The sequence below is a fragment of the Betta splendens genome, chromosome 14, assembly GCF_900634795.4.
Source record: "Betta splendens chromosome 14, fBetSpl5.4, whole genome shotgun sequence".
In the NCBI taxonomy this organism is placed as follows: Eukaryota; Metazoa; Chordata; class Actinopteri; order Anabantiformes; family Osphronemidae; genus Betta; species Betta splendens.
The window spans coordinates 5,094,240-5,117,659 of NC_040894.2; the positions used below are offsets into that span (position 1 = coordinate 5,094,240).

The 23,420-nt window shown below is 44.7% G+C and overlaps 3 protein-coding genes across 7 annotated transcripts; 2 read left to right on the forward strand and 1 right to left on the reverse strand.

The window, feature by feature from the left end:
* The first annotated feature begins 1,035 nt into the window (after positions 1 to 1,035).
* On the forward strand, positions 1,036 to 3,565 carry LOC114869066 (UDP-glucuronosyltransferase 2A2-like). Its single transcript, XM_029172895.3, has 5 exons — positions 1,036 to 1,079; positions 1,220 to 1,316; positions 1,671 to 1,969; positions 2,080 to 2,790; positions 2,871 to 3,565. Exons 2-5 carry the CDS (start codon positions 1,313 to 1,315, stop codon positions 3,450 to 3,452), a joined length of 1,596 nt encoding a protein of 531 aa, XP_029028728.1. The 5' UTR covers positions 1,036 to 1,079; positions 1,220 to 1,312; the 3' UTR covers positions 3,453 to 3,565.
* A 154-nt stretch (positions 3,566 to 3,719) lies between these two features.
* On the forward strand, positions 3,720 to 9,105 carry LOC114869064 (UDP-glucuronosyltransferase 1-2-like). 4 transcript variants are annotated; one of them, XM_029172888.3, is made up of 5 exons: positions 3,720 to 4,483; positions 4,647 to 4,835; positions 7,150 to 7,420; positions 7,497 to 8,207; positions 8,288 to 9,105. In XM_029172888.3, exons 2-5 carry the CDS (start codon positions 4,768 to 4,770, stop codon positions 8,867 to 8,869), a joined length of 1,632 nt encoding a protein of 543 aa, XP_029028721.1. In that variant the 5' UTR covers positions 3,720 to 4,483; positions 4,647 to 4,767; the 3' UTR covers positions 8,870 to 9,105. The 4 variants fall into 4 exon arrangements, with proteins under 4 accessions (XP_029028721.1, XP_029028723.1, XP_029028722.1 ...); XM_029172890.3 differs by lacking the exon at positions 3,720 to 4,483 and having other exon boundaries at positions 4,693 to 4,835; positions 7,230 to 7,420; XM_029172889.3 differs by lacking the exon at positions 3,720 to 4,483 and having other exon boundaries at positions 4,700 to 4,835; positions 7,122 to 7,420.
* A 2,672-nt stretch (positions 9,106 to 11,777) lies between these two features.
* On the reverse strand, positions 11,778 to 23,245 carry LOC114869060 (periostin-like). Of its 2 annotated transcripts, XM_029172878.3 has the most exons (24): positions 22,989 to 23,245; positions 22,389 to 22,487; positions 19,262 to 19,326; positions 19,021 to 19,178; positions 18,780 to 18,944; positions 18,554 to 18,700; positions 18,280 to 18,421; positions 17,502 to 17,714; positions 17,267 to 17,401; positions 17,045 to 17,193; positions 16,816 to 16,952; positions 16,564 to 16,694; positions 16,356 to 16,486; positions 15,546 to 15,648; positions 15,398 to 15,465; positions 15,264 to 15,309; positions 15,148 to 15,177; positions 14,152 to 14,324; positions 13,914 to 14,007; positions 13,764 to 13,799; positions 12,682 to 12,726; positions 12,506 to 12,592; positions 12,382 to 12,417; positions 11,778 to 12,292 (listed from the first exon to the last, which is right to left on the reverse strand). In XM_029172878.3, the coding sequence occupies exons 1-24, from the start codon at positions 23,105 to 23,107 to the stop codon at positions 12,237 to 12,239; spliced, it is 2,565 nt and encodes an 854-aa protein (XP_029028711.1). In that variant the 5' UTR covers positions 23,108 to 23,245; the 3' UTR covers positions 11,778 to 12,236. The 2 variants fall into 2 exon arrangements, with proteins under 2 accessions (XP_029028711.1, XP_029028712.1); XM_029172879.3 differs by lacking the exon at positions 12,682 to 12,726.
* Between the last annotated feature and the right edge of the window lie 175 nt (positions 23,246 to 23,420).

Genomic DNA, 23,420 nt, shown 5'->3' on the forward strand with positions numbered 1-23,420 from the left:
CACACGTCGGCTTCCCCCCTCCTTCTGCGTCGGAGCTGCCCGACGCACCGGTTATTAGGTTCTACTAGAGACTCTAGCCAGCTAGCCTCGGCGGCTAATTGCGTGCAACAGGCGTTCTTCTACGTTGGACGCATCCATGTCGTCAGGCAAACTTCGCTGAGTCAGCGCCTTAGTCATTCTTTCAGCCTATAAACACTCTTTAGGGAGTATTACACTGGGGCGACTACCCACTTCTGCTTTTCACGTCCATTTCCCCCGTTTCTCGGTCACCTTCACCTCTCTGCTCCCGCCCCTCAGCCAATCACCGTCACAGCATCCAGAGGGGGCACTTAATTCTCCAATCTCCATAACAAAATTAACACAACGTAGGTTGTACACACTACAGCCACGTATTCACACAGTGCTTTACAAAAAACATTATAGAACATAAATACACACAACACTAATACAATACGTAGAACACTTAAAAGGCTTATACAGTACTAGCTTGGGGCTACATACAGCAGGATGTGCAGTACAATGTAGAGTACAGTATGTACATGTGCAACAGAATTGACTCATACACTGTTACTTAAACATCAGCATAAACAAACTATCAGTGTACAACTAGTAAATACAACCTGCAGAAATTTTAAAACAGTACCATTGTCAGGAATCAACACGGTGAGGGACCCAAACGCACAGCACAGACAGATCTTGAATGTAGAGGATTTAATACCTATCATGGTCAGGCAGGCCAAGGTCGGTACAAAGAGCAGCAGGATGAAGGCAACGATACAGACAGGGGTCAGGCAGTAGTAGTCGGTGTCTAGGCAAGGTTCAAAGTGAGAAACAGTACAGACAGGGAGCAGAAACGCGATCCAGGGTCGGTACATGGATGACTTACTTGGGTGAATGCTGGCAAGTAGACACACAGAAATGAAGTAACAATCTGGCAAAACGAGGGGGTAAGTGCAGAAGTATAAGTAACCAACTAATGATTAACGTAATGCAGGTGGTGAACAGGCTGGAACTAAGCAGAACAGAACAAAACCGGAAGTGGTGCCAAAATAAAACAGCAAGTGGGGACACATGACCAGGTAAGTAAACAAGAACTAAGGCAAACAAGACAGGAAATACCAAAATAAGACTGGAAACTAAGCACAACACATGATCAAAATGCTGGATCTATGCCAACCATGTTATTTTCAGAATATAAAGTCATACATTTCTATAACAGGTGCTGTAGGTAATTTGTTTACCTCAAAAGAGACCAATTACCTTCAGACGACCTGTTAGTCTACAGGAACAATTACTTTGGCCGCTGTTAAACATGGGTGAGTAAAATGCAGGAACGCTATAAACTGGTTGCAATGACAGTTTGTCTGTGTGAATTAACAGTTTGTATTAATATAAAAAGTCCCTTTATTTTAAAAGTGTCATATTTACTACAGAATACTACTACATGATATTATACCCCAAATCGTCACCTATTATGAAAACCTGAGCTAGAGTTAAAGCTACTATAATTGTGCTTTTCAATTGTTCCTCCAGATTCTGGCACACATACTTTAAAGTCAACCATCAACACAGATTATAATTTAAATGATGAAATCATTGAGATATTAAAAAGGTCGAAATAATTAACTGTGGTGTTTTATAAAACTTTATTTATTTCTCCTCTATTTCAGGAATCTCACCATTGAATTGTGGGTGGGGAATATGTGTATTCCTCAGTTTATGTCTGATCTCATTCACGCCACCGTGCGATGGTGGGAACATACTAGTGTACCCAGTAGACGGAAGCCACTGGATCAATATGAAAGTCCTGATAGAAGAACTTCATGCCAGAGGACATAACATCACTGTGATCAGGGCTTCCACAAGCTTGTATATCAAAGAAAAGTCTCCTCTCTACAAATCTATTACAATCGAACTGGACAAAAAAGTTGAACCTTTTTTTATACAGTATCTCCAGAAACATATTAAGGTATGTCTTTGTCGGTAATTGTTGGTGTGCTTTAATTTGTATAAATTATAAATGTAAAAATACAAATCTAAATATTAATCACAACTGCTAATTCCCATTTTATATTTCAGGCACAGGTGGAAGGAGCTTCAGCATTTACCTTCTTCAAAATCACATTGGGTTTCGTTTCTGCGTTTTCTCAGTTGCATTTATTGATGTGTGATTACCTTGCTCAAACCCTTGATGACCCAACTATGGTCAAAAGTTTGAGGGATTCCCAATTTGACCTTGTTCTTACTGATCCAGCCATAGCTCCAGGGGTCATACTAGCCAAGTATCTTGAACTTCCACTGGTCTTTAATGTTCGGTGGATCACCGGTGGAGAAGGCCACTTCGCTATTGCTCCTTCACCACTATCCTATATCCCAGTTCCAAGATCAGGCCTAACAGACAAAATGAATTTTATAGAGAGGGTCAGAAATGTGTTTTTTTACAGCATTGCATTGCTGCAGCAGAGGTTAATAGGGCCACATTATGATGCCATTTGTGAAAAATACATTGAGGGTGGATGTGACATCATCTCACTTCTTCAGGAAGCAGACATTTGGTTGTTCAGGTCAGACTTTGTGTTTGACTTCCCTCGGCCCACAATGCCAAACATTGTCTACATAGGAGGGTTCCAGTGCAAACCAGCCCAACCTCTGCCAGTAGAGCTGGAGGACTTTGTTCAGGGCGCTGGGGAGCACGGAGTGATCATCATGACTCTGGGAACTTTGGTTTATGATTTGCCAAAAGAGGTGTCGGATGCGATTGCCAGCGTTTTTGCCAAGATGCCTCAGAAGGTAACGTTGGCTTTCTGTACATCTACCAAAACATTTGACATTTGGCCAAATAACAACACATCCGCTTGTTTTGTGATCAGGTGATTTGGAGGTACAAAGGGAAACGACCCTCTACTTTAGGCAACAACACTCTGCTGGTGGACTGGATGCCACAGAAGGACCTTCTGGGCCACCCACTGACCAAGGTCTTTGTAGCTCATGGAGGAACCAATGGAGTCCAGGAGGCCATTTACTACGGTGTGCCTGTTCTCGGCATTCCCTTGTTCTTTGACCAGTATGACAACCTGCTGCGTTTGCAGCAGAGAGGAGCAGGAAAGATCCTCCATCTGAGTGAGATTAGCCAGTGCTTTGAGCAGAGTCTGATGGAAGTGCTTCATCAGGACAGCTACAGACAGAACATGCAAAGACTGTCTGACTTGCACAGAGACCAGCCAGTAGCACCAATGGATCAGGCCGTGTTCTGGGTGGAATACGTGATGCGCCACAAAGGAGCTGCACATCTGCGCACCGAGGCGTATAAGATGCCCTGGTACTCGTACTACTGTCTAGATGTAGTACTACTGCTGCTGGCTGCAGTGACTCTACTGCTGCTGTCTACGGTGACCATGTTCAGGTTTCTGTGCTACAGATGTCTTAGAAAGCCTAAAGCTAAACAACACTGAATAAAAATTGGTTTAAAATCATGCTACTGTGTGTTAAACAGATGTTTGTTTTTTTGTGAAGATTAAAAGATTATTGTAATATACAGTACAAATAAAATTACTGAAATAACAAATTTGTGGAGTCTTGTCCATTTCCATTTGCCAGGTTTTTAGGTTTGAGACAGCAAACGGCAGGTCACCAGTCAGACTGGGTCATGTTCACTATCAGTCAAAATACAAAGCAGACTGAGGGTCACCTGAGGTAACAAACAATCAGACAAATGCACAATGAAGATGGGAGAAGACAAGACAAGTGAAAACCAAGCACTGACCGGTGAAGGTAAATATGAATGAACGACTGAACAGCAGAAAGTGGATGTCAAAATAAAATAACATCTCTGCATAATATCACCTCACATGTAACACTGATCTTTTTCTAACAGAGTTTACAAGCAAGTGGCCTAACGGAAGTCAGGCACTTTTGCCAGTATTTCTAGGGCTGTGGCAGCAAATAGCAGGTCACCAGACAGACTAGGTCATGTTCACTATCAGTCAAAACACAAAGCATCCCCTCACATGTAACACTGATCAGAATCAGAATCAGAATCGGAGTTTAATGGCCACATGTAACAAAGTTTACAGGCAAGTGGCCTGATAAAAAGTGTTTAGCCACTTTATAGAGCACAGGTCATTTGTGTTTCAACACCACTTAGACTCCAGAAATCAATCATTTATAAGTTTGGATGAGCTGAAATGTGAAAAGTGAGGTTTGTACAATGCCAGTATTGTTTTTAGGTTTAGCAAAAGCAGGGTGTACAAGCAGTGTTGAAACACCACAATCTCATATAATTATTTTAAAAAATACTTTTTAGGCCATATATTTATTTATTTATTTATAGCAGCACATTTTCATGCGATAACGCTGCTTATCACCTATTGATTTGAAAAAGCACTCAGCAATCAGTCTCAACCTCAGGACTCAAACATGCAATGACTCTTTTATACTGAAAGTCTGCACAGGGCAGCTCTACCAGTGACACGCTTCACTAAGGGTGAGTGAATTGTGTGTATGTTATGTTGTTGATGATGTATCGTATTTCTTTATCAGTGTGTGAAATTCATTTATGGTACAGTCAATTCTTCACTTGTCTTCTAAATGCATTTGCATACACTAACACAAATCGCGTCACTGTGTTTGTGAATTATGTTTTGCAGTCATGGGTCACTTTATTACAGCCCAGCTGCCAAGACCAGACTAAGTCGTTAATCCACAGCAGGTCTGAGTGCTGCTAATAGAAGTTGGACTTTTACACTGGAGTCTTTACATTTGCACTAAATGAAAAGAAGTCTAGAAAACAAGCAACAAAGGAAAGAGGAAAACTGTAGGACCAACAAAGAAGTCAGGTAAGACAAAAAGAAAATAAAACCCATCAAACGTTTCGTTTACACCCAAATCCATCGTGAAACATGAAAATACTGTAAAGATTCTTAGTAGATCGTAATCAGTATGAAACATTTTTACTAAAGTAAACTGTATCTAATTGTGGAGGCAAAGATTTCATCAGTGATCGAAATCAGTTGTCTCAACTTGTCTAGTTTTGGGTCCCCTCATCGCCCCTTGAAGGAACACTTCACTAATTTCCAATGAGGGTTGACCAAAAACATGTTGGGGAGTATTTAAGAGTGAAGGGACACTCAAATTCCTCCATAATTTCTATGCAGAGATATTCTTTTTTATTTATCTTCATAGGGTCGGTAGGGCAGTTTAATAGGAAAAATGGTTTCTTCTTTATTCTATGCAGTTATTATATGATTTATAACTTATGTTCTGCAATTAATATTTTATGTTTTCTCTTACTTTTGTTTTATGTATTTGGCATTTCACCTAGATTGTTCAATAGTTGTCTTTGCCTGATAGACTCTGGACTCTAGCTCCTAAACCCAAGGCCAGGGAGTTGTGTCTCTCTGTCTGTTGAGACTTAGCGCTCCTGCCTCTCTGATAGCCAGACGCCAGTGTTGCAGGTGTGAGAATGTAAACATCACACACAGCGACAGGGATGAGATGGTGCATGCAGTCTGATTGGCCTACACAGACGTTCCAACGTAGTCGGACAGAGGGGTTAAAAGGCAGAAGCAACTTGAGGATCATGGGCTCTTTGCATCACACCTTCGTGGTGTGTGCACTAATCTCCCCAGCTGGTTTTTGGTTTGTTAATGTGCACAATCAGCATACATGTTTATGATTTGCTTTCTCTATTATTTTTATTTTCCTTTATTTTTATAATAAATCACACAAAAGACAACTCTGTGTCACGGCGCTCTAGGTAGCGGACCCACACGCACAGCGGAGACAAGGCTCAGTGAACAACAGGGTTTATTCGAGCTCGTGGTCAGGCAGGCAAGGGTCGGTACACAAAGACGGCGGGTTTCAGTACAGGCAAGGATCTGGCAAACGGTGGTCAAAAGACAGGCTTCGGTCGGACTTACGGCAAGGCGGTATCACAGGTGAGGCGGAAAGCAAGGTCAGGAAAACAGGATCGGTAACGAGACAACACGGGAATGAATGCTGGACTGCTGGCTATAACACAACGAGACAATCTGGCAAGGTGCTGGGCTTAGAGGTGGTGCTTAAATACTAAGTGATGATGACTAAATGACAGGCAGGTGAGTAGATTAGAATCGGAAGCAAGGCTGACTGAAACTAACAATGACTGAGACAGGAAGTGGTGACAAAATAAAACCGGAAACGACTGAGTGCAGTGGCTAAATGACATGAGCTGTGACACTCTGTCATCTGCCTCTTTATGGGAAATTTCCACCACAGCAGCTATGATGTAAAACATGGCATTCTCAGCTTCCCTGGCGGATGGTCGTGTGCCCACAGACTAAAACTAGTGCTTTCTGGTTTCCCCTGTACCTGCCCCAGCAATGGTCAGGCTGAGAGGGGGCGGGGCCAGCCAGAGAGGGAGGCAGAGCCATCCTGCCATGGTGCTACGGCTCTCTCCGCCTTTGTTTATCCTTGCATACACCTACAGCACTAATATTTAATTGGTTCTGCTATCGAATATTTGCAAGGTAGCCAGTTGTACAGTGTGTTAGCACAGTCTGATATTCGTGGTTACTTGTATGAGCCAGGTGAGCTAGACCATATGGAGGAAGACGAGGCTGCCACGGCCGAAAGGAGCTACCGCAAGGAGCTGGGGTGTCCATAATTAATCCTAGAAGTTGGGAGTAGCGTTAGCCTATGTTGCTAATGTGAGCGTGTCCAACTACCAAATAGGTAGTTTAAAACTAGAAAAAAACTATACTTCTCTCAGTTCCCACAGCTCCTTAAGGCAACCTGTCTATAAGACGATTTGATAGGTTCTCTAAGTTAATCAACCCCCCCCATGTCAGTTAGTTTTACAGGGCATCACAACCTACTGTACAGTTGAGGAGTGTAAATAGGTGACACACATTAAAAAAAAGCCTGGCAAAGTGACACATTGAAAGCAGGTTCACAAGCTACTTTTAGACCCCGACCCACAAGAATCATTGATTTAAACCCAGTAGTTTACAATTACTGAAATCAAGACTTTTCTTTTGAGGGTTGTGCTACATCACATAATTGTAGCTGTAACATTTTGACAAGTCATCTCGATAACTTGTAATCTAAGACTCCACTTTGTTTCTCCATCACCCTACATGTAGGAATCATGACACCTCCTCATATTCACAGAACGTTTGCCCTCTTCATCGTTTGTCTCATTTCCTTCCCACCACTCTGCGATGGAGGGAACATTCTGGTTTTCCCATTAGACGGAAGCCACTGGATCAATATGAAAGTCCTGCTAGAGGAGCTTCATGCCAGAGACCACAGCATCACTGTGATCAGGGCCTCCACCAGCTGGTACATCCCAGAGAAGTCTCATCTCTACACATCTGTCACTCTTCACATGGAACAAGGCATGGAGGACGTGTTTGGGACATTCCTCAGTGAGCATTTAAGGGTAAAGCATGTTTTTATTTGTTTTAGATAACAGTTTTTCCTTTAATCCCACTGTCTTTAAATGATTTTCTGTTCAGGTGCTGCTGGGGGAGGCTTCAACGATGGCCTTCTTTAAAATTACGAAGGATTTCCTTCTTTTACTTTCAGATGCCCATTTATTGTGGTGTGATGCTCTTGTTCAATTGTTCGAACATTCAAACTTTCAAATTCTGAGAGACTCCCAGTTTGACCTTGTTCTTACTGATCCAGCCATAGCTCCAGGTGTTGTACTAGCCAAGTATCTAAAATTGCCCATAGTTCTCAATGTTCGGTGGATCACCAGTGGAGACGGCCAGTTTGCCATCGCTCCCTCACCACTATCCTATATCCCAGTTCCAGGATCAGGCTTTACAGACAAAATGAACTTCATGCAAAGGGTCAAGAACTTTCTATTTTACAGCATTATTTTATTGCAGCAGAGGGTCATGATAGGGCCACACTATACTGCAGTCTGCGAAAAATACATTGAGGGTGGATGTGACATCATCTCACTTCTTCAGGAAGCAGACATTTGGTTGTTCAGGTCAGACTTTGTGTTTGACTTCCCTCGGCCCACGATGCCAAACGTTGTCTACATAGGAGGGTTCCAGTGCAAACCAGCCCAACCTCTGCCAGCAGAGCTGGAGGACTTTGTTCAGGGCGCTGGGGAGCACGGAGTGATCGTCATGAGTCTGGGAACCTTGGTTAATGATTTGCCAAAAGAGGTCACAGATGCGATCGCTAACGTTTTTGCCAAGATGCCTCAGAAGGTAATGCTGGCTTTCTCTACATCTACCAAAACATTTGACAATTGGCCAAATAACAACACATCTGCTTGTTTTGTGATCAGGTGATATGGAGGCACAAAGGGAAACGACCCTCTACTTTAGGCAACAACATTCTGCTGGTGGACTGGATGCCACAGAAGGACCTTCTGGGCCACCCACTGACCAAGGTCTTTGTAGCTCATGGAGGAACCAATGGAGTCCAGGAGGCCATTTACTACGGTGTGCCTGTTCTCGGCATACCCTTGTTCTTTGACCAGTATGACAACCTGCTGCGTTTGCAGGAGAGAGGAGCAGGAAAGATCCTCCAGCTAAATGAGATTAGCCAGAGTTTTGAGCAGAGTCTGATGGAAGTGCTCCATCAAGACAGCTACAGACAGAACATGCAAAGACTGTCTGATTTGCACAGAGACCAGCCAGTAGCGCCCATGGATCAGGCCGTGTTCTGGGTGGAATACGTGATGCGCCACAAAGGAGCTGCACATCTGCGCACCGAGGCGTATAAGATGCCCTGGTACTCGTACTACTGTCTAGATGTAGTACTACTGCTGCTGGCTGCAGTGACTCTACTGCTGCTGTCTACGGTGGCCATGTTCAGGTTTCTTTGCTACAGATGTCTTAGAAGGTCTAAAGCTAAACAACACTGAGTTAAAATGTGCTAAGAAATGTGCTAATCTTTAAGTCCAGAGCTTTAGTGTAAAAATATGAAAAACTACATCCAGATACTAAGAATATTATTCTTCTCCACCTTATATTCATGTGTCTTTTTTGCAGTCTTTTTTTTGTACATTTCAATATTGTTAGTAAAATGTAAAATAGGTTTTGTTAAAATTGAATTAATTAAATGTTGTGATTAATGACACAGACCTGTACACAGAAAAGAGATGCTGTCTGAGCCTGGTTAATACTCCACATGTGCTGCTTCTGTAAATAAATGTAGCCCATACAATTGTGTGGGGGGGGGGGGCATTAAACAGCCATAAGGTGAACATGTTGATAAACCAACTAAAAAGAAGTGGGCATCCACATATCTCATACTGTACAACACCACCTGCCAATGCGACTGTTTGTAGCGGTTACGTATCAGCTGTAGACAAATCACGCACTGCTTCTTAATGTTGGATATCCCCTTCAAGTTGTGGCATTTTCCTCAAATCGAACAAGAATGAGAGCATGTGACGCAATCAGAGGGAGAAGATGCAGTTGAAGTTCATTAGAAATCAAACTCCTGTAAAAGTCTGGAAAAGTGGTTAATGATGATTAAAAATTGGCTTAAAAGCAGCAGTGGTGAATGTCACTGTTTGAGTTGGAAAGAAACTCCAGCCATGTGGAGTGAGGCTAAAACATTGTCCACCTCGCTCATGCTTCAAAATGTGACTCATGAAGTATTTCACAAAATACACAAAATGACCAGAGACAAAAACACATGCACACACGCACACACAACACAAGGAGAAAAAAGGGGCACCAACAGCTACAATTAGACCCTGCAGAGATGTGTGGTATCTGTTTCTGTCTGGGGGTAACTGCATTAGGGACCAGCTAGTACATTGCAGGTTACTTTCCATTTCCAAGATAAAGTCCTTGAACTCACATACCGTTCTTTCATTATTAACTATGTGTCCTGCCAGATGATCAGTACTGATTTAATTGTTTCTAAATAACTCCACCTTCATGGAAAACCAAGCGTACACTCAAGATTTTCATATGTTTTTTTGCAGGTAAATGTAATTCTAATTTGCTGACTCCTTTGCTCCATACTAAAGGCCAGAGCCCCCTAACATCTGCAGCATCAGCAGCGAACTGTCCACACTGAGCAGCAGGTGCTATGCATCAGTGAAAGAGCAGAACAGATTCTTCTGTAACTGAAGCTCTGCTACTCAACACCAGGGCTTGTTTACAGGGCAACATGAGCAACAATGTGATGCGTTATGAAAACTCAAAGAAAACAATGAACAAGAGACTGGTGTTAATTTGGATTAATATATTAAGGGAGATGCTGGTTAAAAGAGAAGATGGAAAAGACAAAGACTAGAGTCCACAGATCCACTGAACATCTAAAGCTGCTCTGCCTTGGCTTGACGTTTACATGTGTTACTGCCTGGTGAGTCTTGGAAAACGGGGCCATTCCTCAGGGATGTGAAACTCTCCCAGACAGGCCACATCATCCATTTTCCCTAAAGCTGACAGACAGAATGGTGGCACCTGCAGTTTGACATTTTCCTGAACTCTTTTTTTTTTCTTTTCAGTGTTTGTGCCTTTAAAGGATTGCAGCTGCTTTGTGACATGATGTAAGTTATGAACTAAATGACTAAAAAGTCACAGCCATGTGACGATTTTCATTTTACTTTAGCTTTTACTTTACTGACACTGATGCAGCCAGCTGTCACTGAATGAGCCTGACAATAGAGGAGACCAAGAACATGATAATTCCCAACATATTTGAACTGGACATTGGACAGACAGCTGTGATTTAACAGTTCAGGGACACTTGAACCCAACATGTGGCCCAGCATGAGCCTTGGCCACTCCATGTATCCTGTACTGTAGCTACAGTAGGTCCTGCGACAACTAAACTTTAATTTTGCATCCTCATCTTTTTATGAAATCTATTCTAGTAGACGAAACTGAGCGAGATCCATGAAAGCAACGTATTTGGGTGGATTGAAAATGCTTCTCTGTCACACGCCATCCATCACGCAGGGAATCCTGGATGTCACTGTGCTCCTGCCTGCACAGGGAAAACTCTCAGGCTTCATAAATTTCAGCTCCATAACTGTGGTCAGCTGGTTGTAATTTAGAGCTGGAGGACTGACAACAGAGCAGGAGGTGGAGGGAGGTGATCCAGTGCAGTTTAACAGGTTGTGTCCAACGTTACTGTATTGTATGTGCTCCCCCGGGGACGTAATAATAGAACAGGTGCTGGAGTTTTTCCTGATTGCAGTGTTGTTTCACATGGTAACAGTAGTTTTGTCAATTCAGGGCCTGTGGTAGCTAAGAATATATACAGTGTGTATATATTAAGAATTTATAAGCTGACATTTGTTTATTATAACTTCAAATGTGCTGGACTCCACTCTCATTAATCGGTTGAGGGCTGTGAGTTCATATTGTTGCAGCTTCTGGCGCAGGATGACATTGAAATAACAGCCAGTACTGAATTGAACACAGCACATCTCAATAATTCTCATGTTAAACACACGGAGAGTGAACATGACAAACAGTAGTTCATTTAAATTAGGCATAACACTAATTAAATAATTAAGTATTTATCCTTTTTATAATTCTGGCACTTTGGGTGATGATCGACATGTTTGCCTGTAATGACCCGCATACCTCAGTGGGACTGTGGCTCTGTTCTACATCCTACAATTACTGTTCACCACAGCACTTTTTAGTGTGGATTTCATTTTCTACCAAAACATTGCAGATGTTTGGTTTCTTGACTACATCTTGCAGTTTTTTTAATTAATTTAACTAATGAGTATTGTCAGGTGGTTATGTGCATTCAGACACATGACTGCACAAAGCCTCGAAGAATCACTGAAAACAAAATAAAAATTCACCGTCTTTAATTATCTTGTGAAACTTTTTAGAGGTTGGTAGCAAAACACTGTTTGACGCTGTTGCATTTGTCGTACACATTGAAATGCATCCAGCGAGCACCATGAGAGGATATAAACGTTTTCCCAAGCCATCGGTCTAAAAATACACATTTTATAAAGCAACAAAGCAAAACATTAAAAAATCTCAGTGGTAGAATATATCTAACCTCACACACAATCTACACAGTTAAAAGTCATATTCTCTTGCACACTAACTAATGTTGATGCACTGCCATGCCTATCACATACAGTATGGTCCAGATGGAACAGCAAAACCTGGTGGTCGGAACAAAGAAGCGTCTGGATTCATTTAACGCCTGACTTTTAGTCCACAACCTGCCAATGATCCAGCACTCAGCCAGGAGCACCAGAGATGCATTGAGTCTCTGCAGCGAAGGTTCCGTCAGGTTCACTCCCTTGGTTTGTGGTGGCGCCTCACCAGCCTTGCTCTCCTCCTCATTCCAGCTGTAAAACAGGAGACAGCGCCCGTGAGGTAACAAATACAAAGATGCACACGATGACTTCTGATGTTCGCCATCTAAGCCTGATCTTACCTGGAGCTCTCCTGGCAGCAGCAAACCTGCCTCCCTCTGTGAAACAAAGAGTCACACAGTCAGAACCTGCTTGTGGTTGAGCTGCACCATCTACACCACAACTACTGTTCACAGTCTGGTTCACCTTGAATTATCTTGGTAATTCTCTCCGATTCCTCATTGATCAGACTTGGGTTTCCATGGATGGTGGTGATCTTAGAGAAGTCTGGGCCTGAGGATTGATAGGAAACCTTCAGAACACGCCGCACATTCTTGCTTCACATACATTATCACAAGCAGTGCAGTGCAGCGAGAGCCTACCCTCAATGATCTGAGGCTCAATCCTTGCGGTGTGTCTGCCTCCACCTTCAGACGGGCAGCGGAGAAGGGTGTTGAAAGTCATTTAGAGACTTAGCAACCGCACTGACCAACAGATGGACAGACTGACAGAGACAACACCTCCTCCGCCACCGCCAGCGCAAAGATGAACACATACACACGTGCACGCAAATGCACAGGGTGTGACGTTCAGCTGTTTAAATTAAAGGGGGCATTGAAGCCTTTCAAGCCCAACAAGCTGCAAGACACCAAAGCAGTCGTAGGTGGGTTTAAAGCTTTGAAGCTCAGGTTCCCCTGCGCTCACTCCAGCCACCGGCCCAAAGGTCTGAGTTAGGCTCCGCACAACGACAAATGCTGGACACACAGCTTTATTATAGAGGTAATGGGTAATGAGAGGTGATGGCAGAAGCACTGTGTAGATGGAGAACCTGTTCTTGTTCCTTGTTCTTAGGACACTAATGTGTAATGTTGCTTTTTAGCTTAAGATTAACCTGCATATGTGATTATATAGGTTGAGTCAGTTTGGTAAAATGGACTCAGCATATTTTAATTAAAGGCAGCTCCACACATTTGGGCAGCTGCCTGTGTACTGTAATGTTACAGCATGCGTACCATGACGCCACTGGCAGACAGCGGATACGAGTTTGTCCTTCCCAGCTTTGCCAATAGTCACAAAACTCCGCTGCTGAAAGCTTTATTCAATTAGAACCTTTTTACTTGGAACCCCAGAAATATCAAGTCTCTTCGCTACTGACAGAAGTAGAATAAAGTAATAGTTTTTCTTGACTGATCAAGCCAATTGCACAAAAGTACTGTGCTTTCTCTCACAAGAAGCCAAACCTTTGCCAGATGCTGTTTAATGGCAGGCTAGTATATCAGCTTTCATTACGACAAGCATGTGCTTGTTTCTATTTTTGGTGACCAGAGCATTGCGCCACTGTAGCTGCTCCTGCTAAGGAACTCATGCTTGTTAAAGAACTTGTTAAATGAGATGTTAGAAGACAATTCTTAGCACATAGACTTTCATGCTCCTCAATGGAGTAAATCTGTTACAAGGAACTGACCTGTGATTCCCTTTCCATCGGCGTCAAACTGGGCACCTGCAATTAAGAAAATGACCTAAATGATCGAATCTAAGCTGAAACCTTTGCAGATAGTCCTTTAAGTATCAGAACATGATGATCTAAATAGGATGCCTTGTACTATGAACTTACCTTCAATTACTCTTGTAACCTTGGTAAAAGAGGGTTTCCCCTCAATAACTGTAACTTTTGAAACAGTAGGGTTTTCCTCAATGAACCTGGTGACCTTGAAAAGCAATGAGGGTACAGTAATTTGTTAAATACACTCAAGTACTGAACCCTATTGTGTAAACCTCAGTATTATGTACTTAAAAACAAGTACGTCAGCCACCCTGAGGACCCTTCATTCTCTTTCTGTTACTCCTGTTACCTTGGTGAGGACGGGTGAAGCATCTGTCTCTATGACTCTGGTGACTTTACTTTGGGTGGGCTCGCTCTGGATGACCCTGGTGACCTTGGTTAGGGTGGATTCTCCCTCAATGGTGAACTTTGTTTCAGAGGGCTCTCCTTTAATCACCCTGGTCACCTTTGTGATTTCAGGGCCTGTGGAGGGGAAAAGGCCACATGGACGCTAAAAGAAGAGTTACTGCAAAAACACGCCCACCTATTCTCTGCTACGCCTCAATGGCTGAGATATGTGAAGTAATTAAAGCATTGTGATAATAGATTGCACTGCTGACAAAAAAGAGCCTTTAATAATGGCAATAGTCCAGAGTCCTTTGACTTTGTTGGTCAGTTTTCAACAATAAGTTGCTGTAGACATTCTCATTTCTCTTTTGTAATTTATAATACTTTTTAATTGGACTTTAGAACATCTAGCTAAGCATGCCTAATACTGAAAACATTACATTAAACATTAAAGATTGTATCTTTATTAATCAATTTTCAGCCTGATATTGCAAGTCTCTGCAGACCCTAAATTAAACCCCTGGCGGTCTCAGTTCTGTATTTCATATAATGCTCCTTATCCCTTTTCAAGAATCTGATTTAATCTCTTCTATGTTATCCAATCTCCCAAGGTACTATGTTCCCATCTATGAGTAAGTGCACTGGACCCAGACCAATTGAATGGACAAGGTCCAAGAGTCCTCTCTGTTTTCTGACCCTGTTCTGCCTTGACAGCCTAATTACATCATCCCTGAAGGAGCTGATTAAATATGTCAAAGGTCCAGAGTAGACTTAAGCAATAATTAGACTGGATAAGTGAAAGGAACAAAGAGGAAAGGAGGGGGGGGGGGGGTGACTGGAGTGATGATAGCCACACAGCAAACATGTGTCTATGGGGGATTTCAGTATTTCAATCAGATTCTGAGTTCGTTATGCTCACAATAAATCAGGCAAAACATACTACTGGTAGTGGTCATACCGCTTTCGAAACGAGTCTCGAAGGTCCTCTCTGTGAAGATACATAGAGTTTTAACATGTTGAATGTGCAGTAACATTCACACGTCATGAAGCGATAGTCGAAATGAGGACACTTACTTATGAAAGTGAGGGGGATCTCAGTGTAAGTGAATCCTGCAACAAACTATAGACGGAAAAGCAGCACAGATCAGGAGGTGTACGTGATGAACACTGTGAGCTACAGCTCTGACATGCGTTTGCTGTCGGCCCACCTTTATCTGGATGTACTTGATCAGCTTCTTCAGGAGGACGAGCAGGTCCTGGCGGCCCACGGGGAGGTCTGGTGGTGACACCCAGAAAGCAGAGCATGAGGAACCTGAGCACAACGCAGGGACGTACGGCCACCGGCGCCGCTCTCACCTGCAGGATAGAGGACGTTCTTCACCACGTGGATCACTCCGTTTGTTGCCATCAGATCGCCGTCAGGGACGCTCACAGAGTTGACGTGAATGGAGTCGTTTACCTGGGAAACACAGGGAACGAACACTGAAAGCTCAAGATCAGTTAAACAAAATGAAAAAAAACATCTGGGATGTTAATTTCTGAGTCATTTCATGCAATTGTGACGTCTACGTGGCTTCGTGTGTGACTCTGAGTGAGGAAAGGATGGCTTTTGTTTCTCATCTGCTTCCTCTCCTCGCTGTTTACACACAAACCTGACCTGAATCTCTTTCAAGCTCATTCCAGTTCTTAAATCCCTACACGTGTTTCATGAATCACCGCCTCCTCTTCGAATAGCCCATTGTGCTGTCATTGTGTTGCTCCAGGCAGAATTTCCTACATCCATTAAGGAAAAGCCAATGGGACTGACATGAAACCATGGCAGATAACCTGATATCAGTATAAGTGGAGGAGGGAGGTGACGATGAAGGTGACATGAAGAGTGATGAGCAAGAGCAAGACAGAGAGTAATGGTTGAGAGGATCAGAGAGTCAGAGGTGGGAGCAGAGTCTGTTGATGGATGTCTGAAAGCAGGACTTTATTAGTAACAATGCAGGAAAAATTATACGGAACTCAGTGGAATGCCTGCTATGACTTCTCTCTTTTTTAATCTAATCTACTTATGTAAAGTAGATTTATTTCCCCTAATAGCTTTAACCCAGTTAAACCTTCCAATAATCTATAAACCATCTTGGTTTATAGATGGTTATAGCTGGTTCTCGTACTTACAGACATAACCTGCAGGTTGTAGCCCTGGAAGGTTTTCAGCAGGTTGGTGACTCCTCCCTCCAATCCTCCGTTGATGAAGACGCCGTTGCTGAAGTGGTAGAGCAGGATGGTTCTCAGCGCCGTCACGTCGCCTGTCAACGACAGCAACAGTCCCCTCACCAGCATTCCTCACATCCTCTCTCTCAGTTTGTGTTTTTCGTGGACCTACTTCTGAGCAAAGCCAGGTCCTCTTGGCTGAGCCCACCGAAGGCATCGTCGGTTGGTGCAAAGATGGTGTAGGAGCCTTCCTGCTTCAGGAGATCAGTCAGACCGGCCGTCTCCATCAGCGAGAGGAAAATCCTAAAATCCATGTAGGAAAAAGTCACTGAGCATCAGAAAAAACAATAGCATCGGTTTTAGGCACGGAGGTGAAACAGGTCACATCTGGGCCAAACCAGGAAGCAGAGGATTCAATTATTACTTGAAGCGTCCGTCGGCGATGAGGATCTGGTAGATGGACTTCTCCGCCGGTTGGATGAGAGACTTCATGTTGTGCAGCGCTCCATTGCTTCCCTCTTTACTGCCGCGGAGCATGCAGGCGTTCTCTATGCACACGGCCTAAAGCACAGGAACGTCCAGAGAGCAGAGCGCCTGAACACAGGGGTCTCACTCTACAGTTCACCTCCAGTTACTGCAGGCGGGTTTCTTACCGTGCGGTAAATGAAGACTCGGAGCAGATTCCCGGCGAGTGTTTCCAGCAGCTGCCCGTTGTAGAGTTCACTCAGCGTGACTTTCAGCTTCAGGAAGTGGTTTTCCAAAATGAGTTTCAGCCAGTCCTGGTCTTTGGATTTAACTTCATCTGACAAACGCACAACGTTGTCCTTTTATTCGTCTTCTCCAACGTGATGTCAATTAATGCGAGAGGAACTCACAAGTGAAGGCGGAGTTGACCGGAGCCAGAACCGTGTACTCTGTCTTCGGACCCATGGCTGCAGCCAGGCCTAATTCAGACACCATGTCTTTGAAAGTGGTCTGAGAGTCTCCCATCAGCTCCATGACGTCCTTGGCTGATAGAAAAAACGCAAACAAGACACAGTGATGATCACACACGATGACAGGTAAATTAACTCCAGATTAAAATGGAATTGGGTGAATATTGAGCGCTACCTGAGTTGGGGATGAGCACCTGGTCGATGAGGTGGATGACGCCGTTAGTGGCGACAATGTCCTTCTTCAGCACCATCTTGATGCCGTTCACTGTCAGACTGTCGCCGTCACAGCCGATCTCTATGGCGCTGCCCTCCGCGGTCTCGTAAACCGAGCCGGCCATGATGGCTTCTGAGCACTGAGCACTGTTCAATATGTGGTAGTTCACCAGGGCTGATGGGAAAAGGCGGCGGAGGCGTGAGAGCATGTGTGGACTCATTGCCCGTAGATACGTGTCCATTCAATCCTGAGAGCATTCAACACTGAAGCAATGCAATCGCTCCAAACCCACACAACGTTAAATGTTTGCTCAGTAAACACTTTGTGTGTCTGTTTGTCTGTGTTTGTGTCCGAGGTGATTTCCCAGACGCTCACGCTGTAAACCGGCTTCCTCCTAACAAACATTCCTCGCTGGGTAGTGAGTCAACAAACGAGCTGCCACCGTGGAGACACGGCTTCCTGCAGTGTGCGGTTGGTGCACACGCTTTGTGTGTGGGAGCTTTATAGGATCTCTCAGCGTGGGGCCGGAGGACGGGTGCATTGTTGCTTTAGCGTTAACCTTTCAAGCTAATCTTGAGGTTATTTTGGGTGAAATGGACGGATGTGCAGCATGCAGGGAGTTGTTAGCGGAACATCAGCTGTTTCACAGATGTTTGGTCATAATACAAAGTATTTTACCGTCAACTATGAATATAAAAAAAGATGAAAAGCTCCTCAGGTCATTTCTTTTATCACATACCTGCAATTACAGCCTTGTCTTTCATGATACGCTCCAAGTATCCTGGGCTCAGTTTCAGAAAGGCTTCATTAGTGGGAGCGAACAGAGTAAAGTGGCCAGGCTGGTCCAGTTTGTCCATCATGTCAGAGGCCAGTGCTGCAGTCTGGGACAAAGACAAGATAGTGTCTGACATTATTCATCACAGGTTCCTGAACTGGGCTGAACCTTTAGGTAACTGCATTTAGTTATTTATTAACAGCAGTTCCCCTGGTTCTCGTCTGTGAGGCGTACGTACAGCGAAGGAGGAGAGCTCATCGTTCACGTCCAGGTAGTTCTTGATCGTGTTGCCCACGGCGCTGATGACCCGGTCGATGACGTGGACCACGCCGTTCGTGGCCACCTGGTTCCCGAGGACGATCCTCGCACAGTTCACCGTCACGATCTTCAGAGAGCGCATGCGTCGCGTCAGGCCGTGACAACGCAGTTCACGTGAACAGCTGAGGCGCGTTGTGTTTACTGACCCCGTTTGAGTAGTGGTTGATGTGGAGGCCCTGCTCATTGTACATGGAGCTGACGGTCAGGCCGTCCTTCATGTCTTTGGTGAGCAGGCGGCGGTTCACCATGTGGAAGTGCAGCGCGTTGTACAGCTCGATGTTCACATTGCTCACCAGCGCAGCCCGCGTCTCCTGCGGAGTCACAGCATCGAATAAAAGCACAACAGTGCCGTGGACAGCTGCATCTGGAACCGACCCGTCTACTCACAGCATCCAGCTGATTCCAGGCCTCGTTGCTGGGGGCGAACATGGTGAAGGAGCCCTTGCCTTCGATCTCCTCCCTCAGCTTGGAGATGTCGGCGTACTGCTGCGTGGTGGTGGCCTTGATCAGCCCCAGGGTGCCGTAAACGTGGTCAATGGGAGCCACTGAGGGGGAGCGGAGGGGTCACAGGACACGTCCTACAAAGAAGCTACTAGCAAACACGGCAGGGGGGGGGGGGGGCGCCTACCTGCAGGGCAGCCTTTCATGCCCTCCAGCTTCATGTAGCCCGGGCAGCACTCGTACACGACCATGCTGCCAAAGGAGCACACACACCCAAAACATCAGTGCTACGTGGGCGAAAAAAATAATAAAGTAAAAAAAAATTCACACGCTGCATTAAATGCTTCCACAGAAAACTGGCAGGAAGCGCAGACTCCCAGCAGACCAGTAACAGAGAACAGCTGGACGAGCCTTCGGCGCGTTTCCAGCGTTTCACGCAACGGCCGCGGAAGCAGCGCATGAAGAATGAACAACATACAGTAAAAGTCACGCAGGCGAAGAAACGATGCTGGGAAAATCATTTCTAACGATAGGTCAGCGGGCAGACCTCCAATATAAAGTGTAAAGGAGCACGAGCTGTCACAAGTCACTTTATATGAAAAGGCATTGGAATTCATGTTCCTGCAGCATATGCTTCATATTCATCAAGATACTGGAGGTACAATATCACAGCTGTTAATCGAATCGCTGACAACTCTCCATGAGGAGCAAAGTGACGGGAGACGTCCTGGCTCCAGGCTGAGATGAACTGCTCACACAAAGCACAGTTTACCCTAAACCAGCGCCTCGGAGGAAGAAAGAAGAGCCACGTGAACACGGGTCAGAGAGTCATAAAACAGCTCCAACAGACGAGTAAAGTGGGTTTGTTTGAGATTCATCCAAAGTTAACACACGTGGGCTCGCTAACAAACACCGGACGCTTCCCCGTGACTCAGCGCGCTCACAGTCGAAGGTTGAATGATGGAATAACTTCAACTGGACTTTACTTTCACCGTGTTTGTCAAACATTCCAGTTTCAGAGCTTCCTGCTCTGTTTCCCGTGGACGTGGTCTTTGTGTCTGACCTCTTCATCACCTGCTTCATGGGTGTTCGTCTCTCAGCTTTGTCTCCAATTCACCAATTAGAAACTCTGCGTTTATGGAAATGTTTGCAGTAATAAATATAAACGTGTCATTTCTGGCTCATACTGTACAAGCAGTAATAATTTTTCGATAAAAATTGATGTAATGTGAAATACATGAACCAAAAGGGTGAAGTCAGTGCTCTGACGGGATGAGAGCCAGGACGGCGCTGACATCAGGCCACTGGAAGTGTCCCCGCATGAAGCGGCTCAATGTGGCTCCCAGATGAGCAGGGACAAACACACACTCTGTGCGATTGGAAACACGAGGTGGGGTTGTCTGGCATCGCACGGGAACATTACACTCGTTTTCCTCTTGCGCAATCAGCTATTACCAGTTTCATGTGTCTCCACCAAGTGTTGGCCTCATTTCTAGTCTCTCCGGTGCCAGTGCTTTGAGTGTTTTCATACAACACTGTACACTGCACCATTCTAATCTTTACAGTATGTGCATCACCTGCAGCGGTACCCGCGCAGGAAATTGCTTCCATCCGAACGTCCAGCAGCTCCTGTCACGAGTTCGTTGGGAACTTCTGGGTAATGAGGAACTCCCAGAGAGCAGATGATTAGAGGCGCGGAGCAGGTCGGACTCACGTCAACGCGCTTTGCGCCTCGTAAAAGCCCCGGCGCAGGTGTTGCTCCCGCTGCTGTGGCCTCCGAGCTGCAGACGCCAGACCGTTAATGCTGGAACACCGGCTTCATGTCCCTCATCAACACCTCATTCATCATAAACATAATCACTACTGTGGAACAAGATGAATGAAAACCTTTGCTCTGTTTCTAATTTCTTTGTTTTCCATCTAACAACTCTTGACGTACTTGAGATTTAGTTATAATGAATAATATACTGTGCCACACGTTTATTTTCTCAAAATAAACGTGTTGATTTCTAAATCAATTAATATAATTTTCTAAATATATATATATATATATATATTACAAATTTTTCTGAGGAACTTTTCTCTATTCAATATGTTTTGCAGCGTCTCCAGTGGCTCTGGAGCCAAAGGGCTGCGTGAAGCCAAGTGGAGTGATTTTAGGTTTCATGTAGTAGCTTTAATTAAACTTGATTAATGAGTTACAAAGAAGCAGTTTAAGGGCGACTTATTCATCTGTGGAGTGTGTTAGCAGCCAAGGAGACAACAACAAACACGCTGCCGTCTGCAGACGCCGTCATTATCTTCCTTTTTGTGCCCTCGCGCTTTATTATCTCGCCTTTTCATTCGTGCTGGGTGGTTTCGTATAATAGTTTATCGCTGAACCGCGTTGGGAGAAAAAGACTCGTTCTCATCTCAGTCACTCTTTTATCCATCGCTCCTCTCATCTCGTCTCATTTGAATGTTTACCATCGCAGCAGGAGGTGTCACAGCTGATTTCAGCGTTAACACACAGAGTGTTTATTTTGTGTGTGTGTGGTCTCGCACGTAGGTGGTTGACCGAGAGCTCGCACCACGCGTCCTCGGAGGTTTCAGTCAACGGCTCCAGCCGAGCCGTGCGCTCCGTCATCAGAGGCCACTGCATCATCCTTAAAGGTCTCATACGTTTATCACTACGACGGAAGATTTTCCCCAGGGCAACAAAAATCTCAGCTTTATAGCACACAAACAGCCCAAACTCAATACACACACACACACACACACACACACACACACACACACACACACACACACACACACACACACACACACACACACACACACACACACACACACAACAAAAGGTTTTTACGAGCAGCTAAAATATTTAAGCGGGACATCAATCACGGCTGAGCGGAGTTTACAACAACAGCCGGCCTGGTGGGAACTCGAACCCCCAACCCGGAGGCTACTGAGCACGCTCAGACTCGTCAGGAGGGGACGGGTGATTGAAGACGGGGTAACACCATGTGCACACAGGTGTCAAGTGGAAGAAAGGAGAGTTTGCAGCCCAGCATCAAAGGAAACATAATGTGGCTCAAGCTCAAGGATATCGATCGACTCAGAAAGTCTTATGGTGATTAAAATGTTGGAACTGAACTCTGTCTGTATCTCATTCCATCTCTACTTTTTATTGCTGTAAAGCTGCCCGGCACATGGAACCTTTGAACATTTCCTGCATCCAATGCAAATCAGATGAAAAACTAAAACTAAAAAAAAAACAAACTAGAAATCAAACCCGTCGTTAGATTCCTTCGGGCTTTTTAATCACAACTCACGTCTTCTTGCCACAGATGGAGCCTTTGTACCAGTTCCTGCATGTGCTGAAATACTTCTTCTTGCTGCTCAGGACCTGCTGCAGAGCACACACATTGGGTCTAGGGGAGAGTGGGTGAGGGAGGGAGAGCGTGAGGGTGAGTGGGGGGAGGACATTGTGAAGGAGGAAGACGAGAAGGAAACAAGAAGACAATGAACACCCAGCTCTAAACCTGTACAGTCTGATTCATCTGCAGCAACTCTGTCGTGAATGTTATTGGTATAATTGGTCCATATATTAATAACTAGTGTGGTGAGTGATACTGGAGAACATAGAGGTGATTCTAATGTTTTGGCATCAAGCATTTGAATCATCTCCTGATACAACAAAGGGTCCAGTGAATGAACAATCACAAAGCAACATACTAAACTGTAAAAAGTATTTACAATAAATCACAATCATTTTTTACAACACAATATTCATAGTAGAAGAAGAATCACCGCTGAGTTCTAATGGACTAAATCAATACTGTCGGCTGAGCTGGTTCTGTGTTTATCTCATCTCATGTCTGCAGACAAACAGTCTGCTCGTTCACCCCCCACGCGCACGTGAGGCTTCTTACCCTTGATTCCTGGCTCTTATGCGACTGTGGGTGACTATCTTGTCATAAGCTGAAGAATCCACGCTCCCCAGGGAGCCGAGTGCCACCAGCACTAAGGTCACCGCTGGCAGCTGATGCATCCTTAGGAGGGAGGGAGGGCTGGGTATCAATCCTCTATGGTGCAAGGAAGCAAACACGCAAAAACAATCACACACACACACAATCGCACACACTCACTAGTCTGCACACCGGCAAAAATACACAGGAGATGTAGGAGCTCGCACGAGAGTGACGGAGCTTTTATACCAACAGGAGTCTCTGACACACACACACACACACACACACACACACACCCTGACCCACCCACTCCCTTTTCCATACCATGACGTGCTGCTCTCACCCACACACACACACACACAGAATCTGTGCTCACACGAGTTTGCCCCCCCCTCC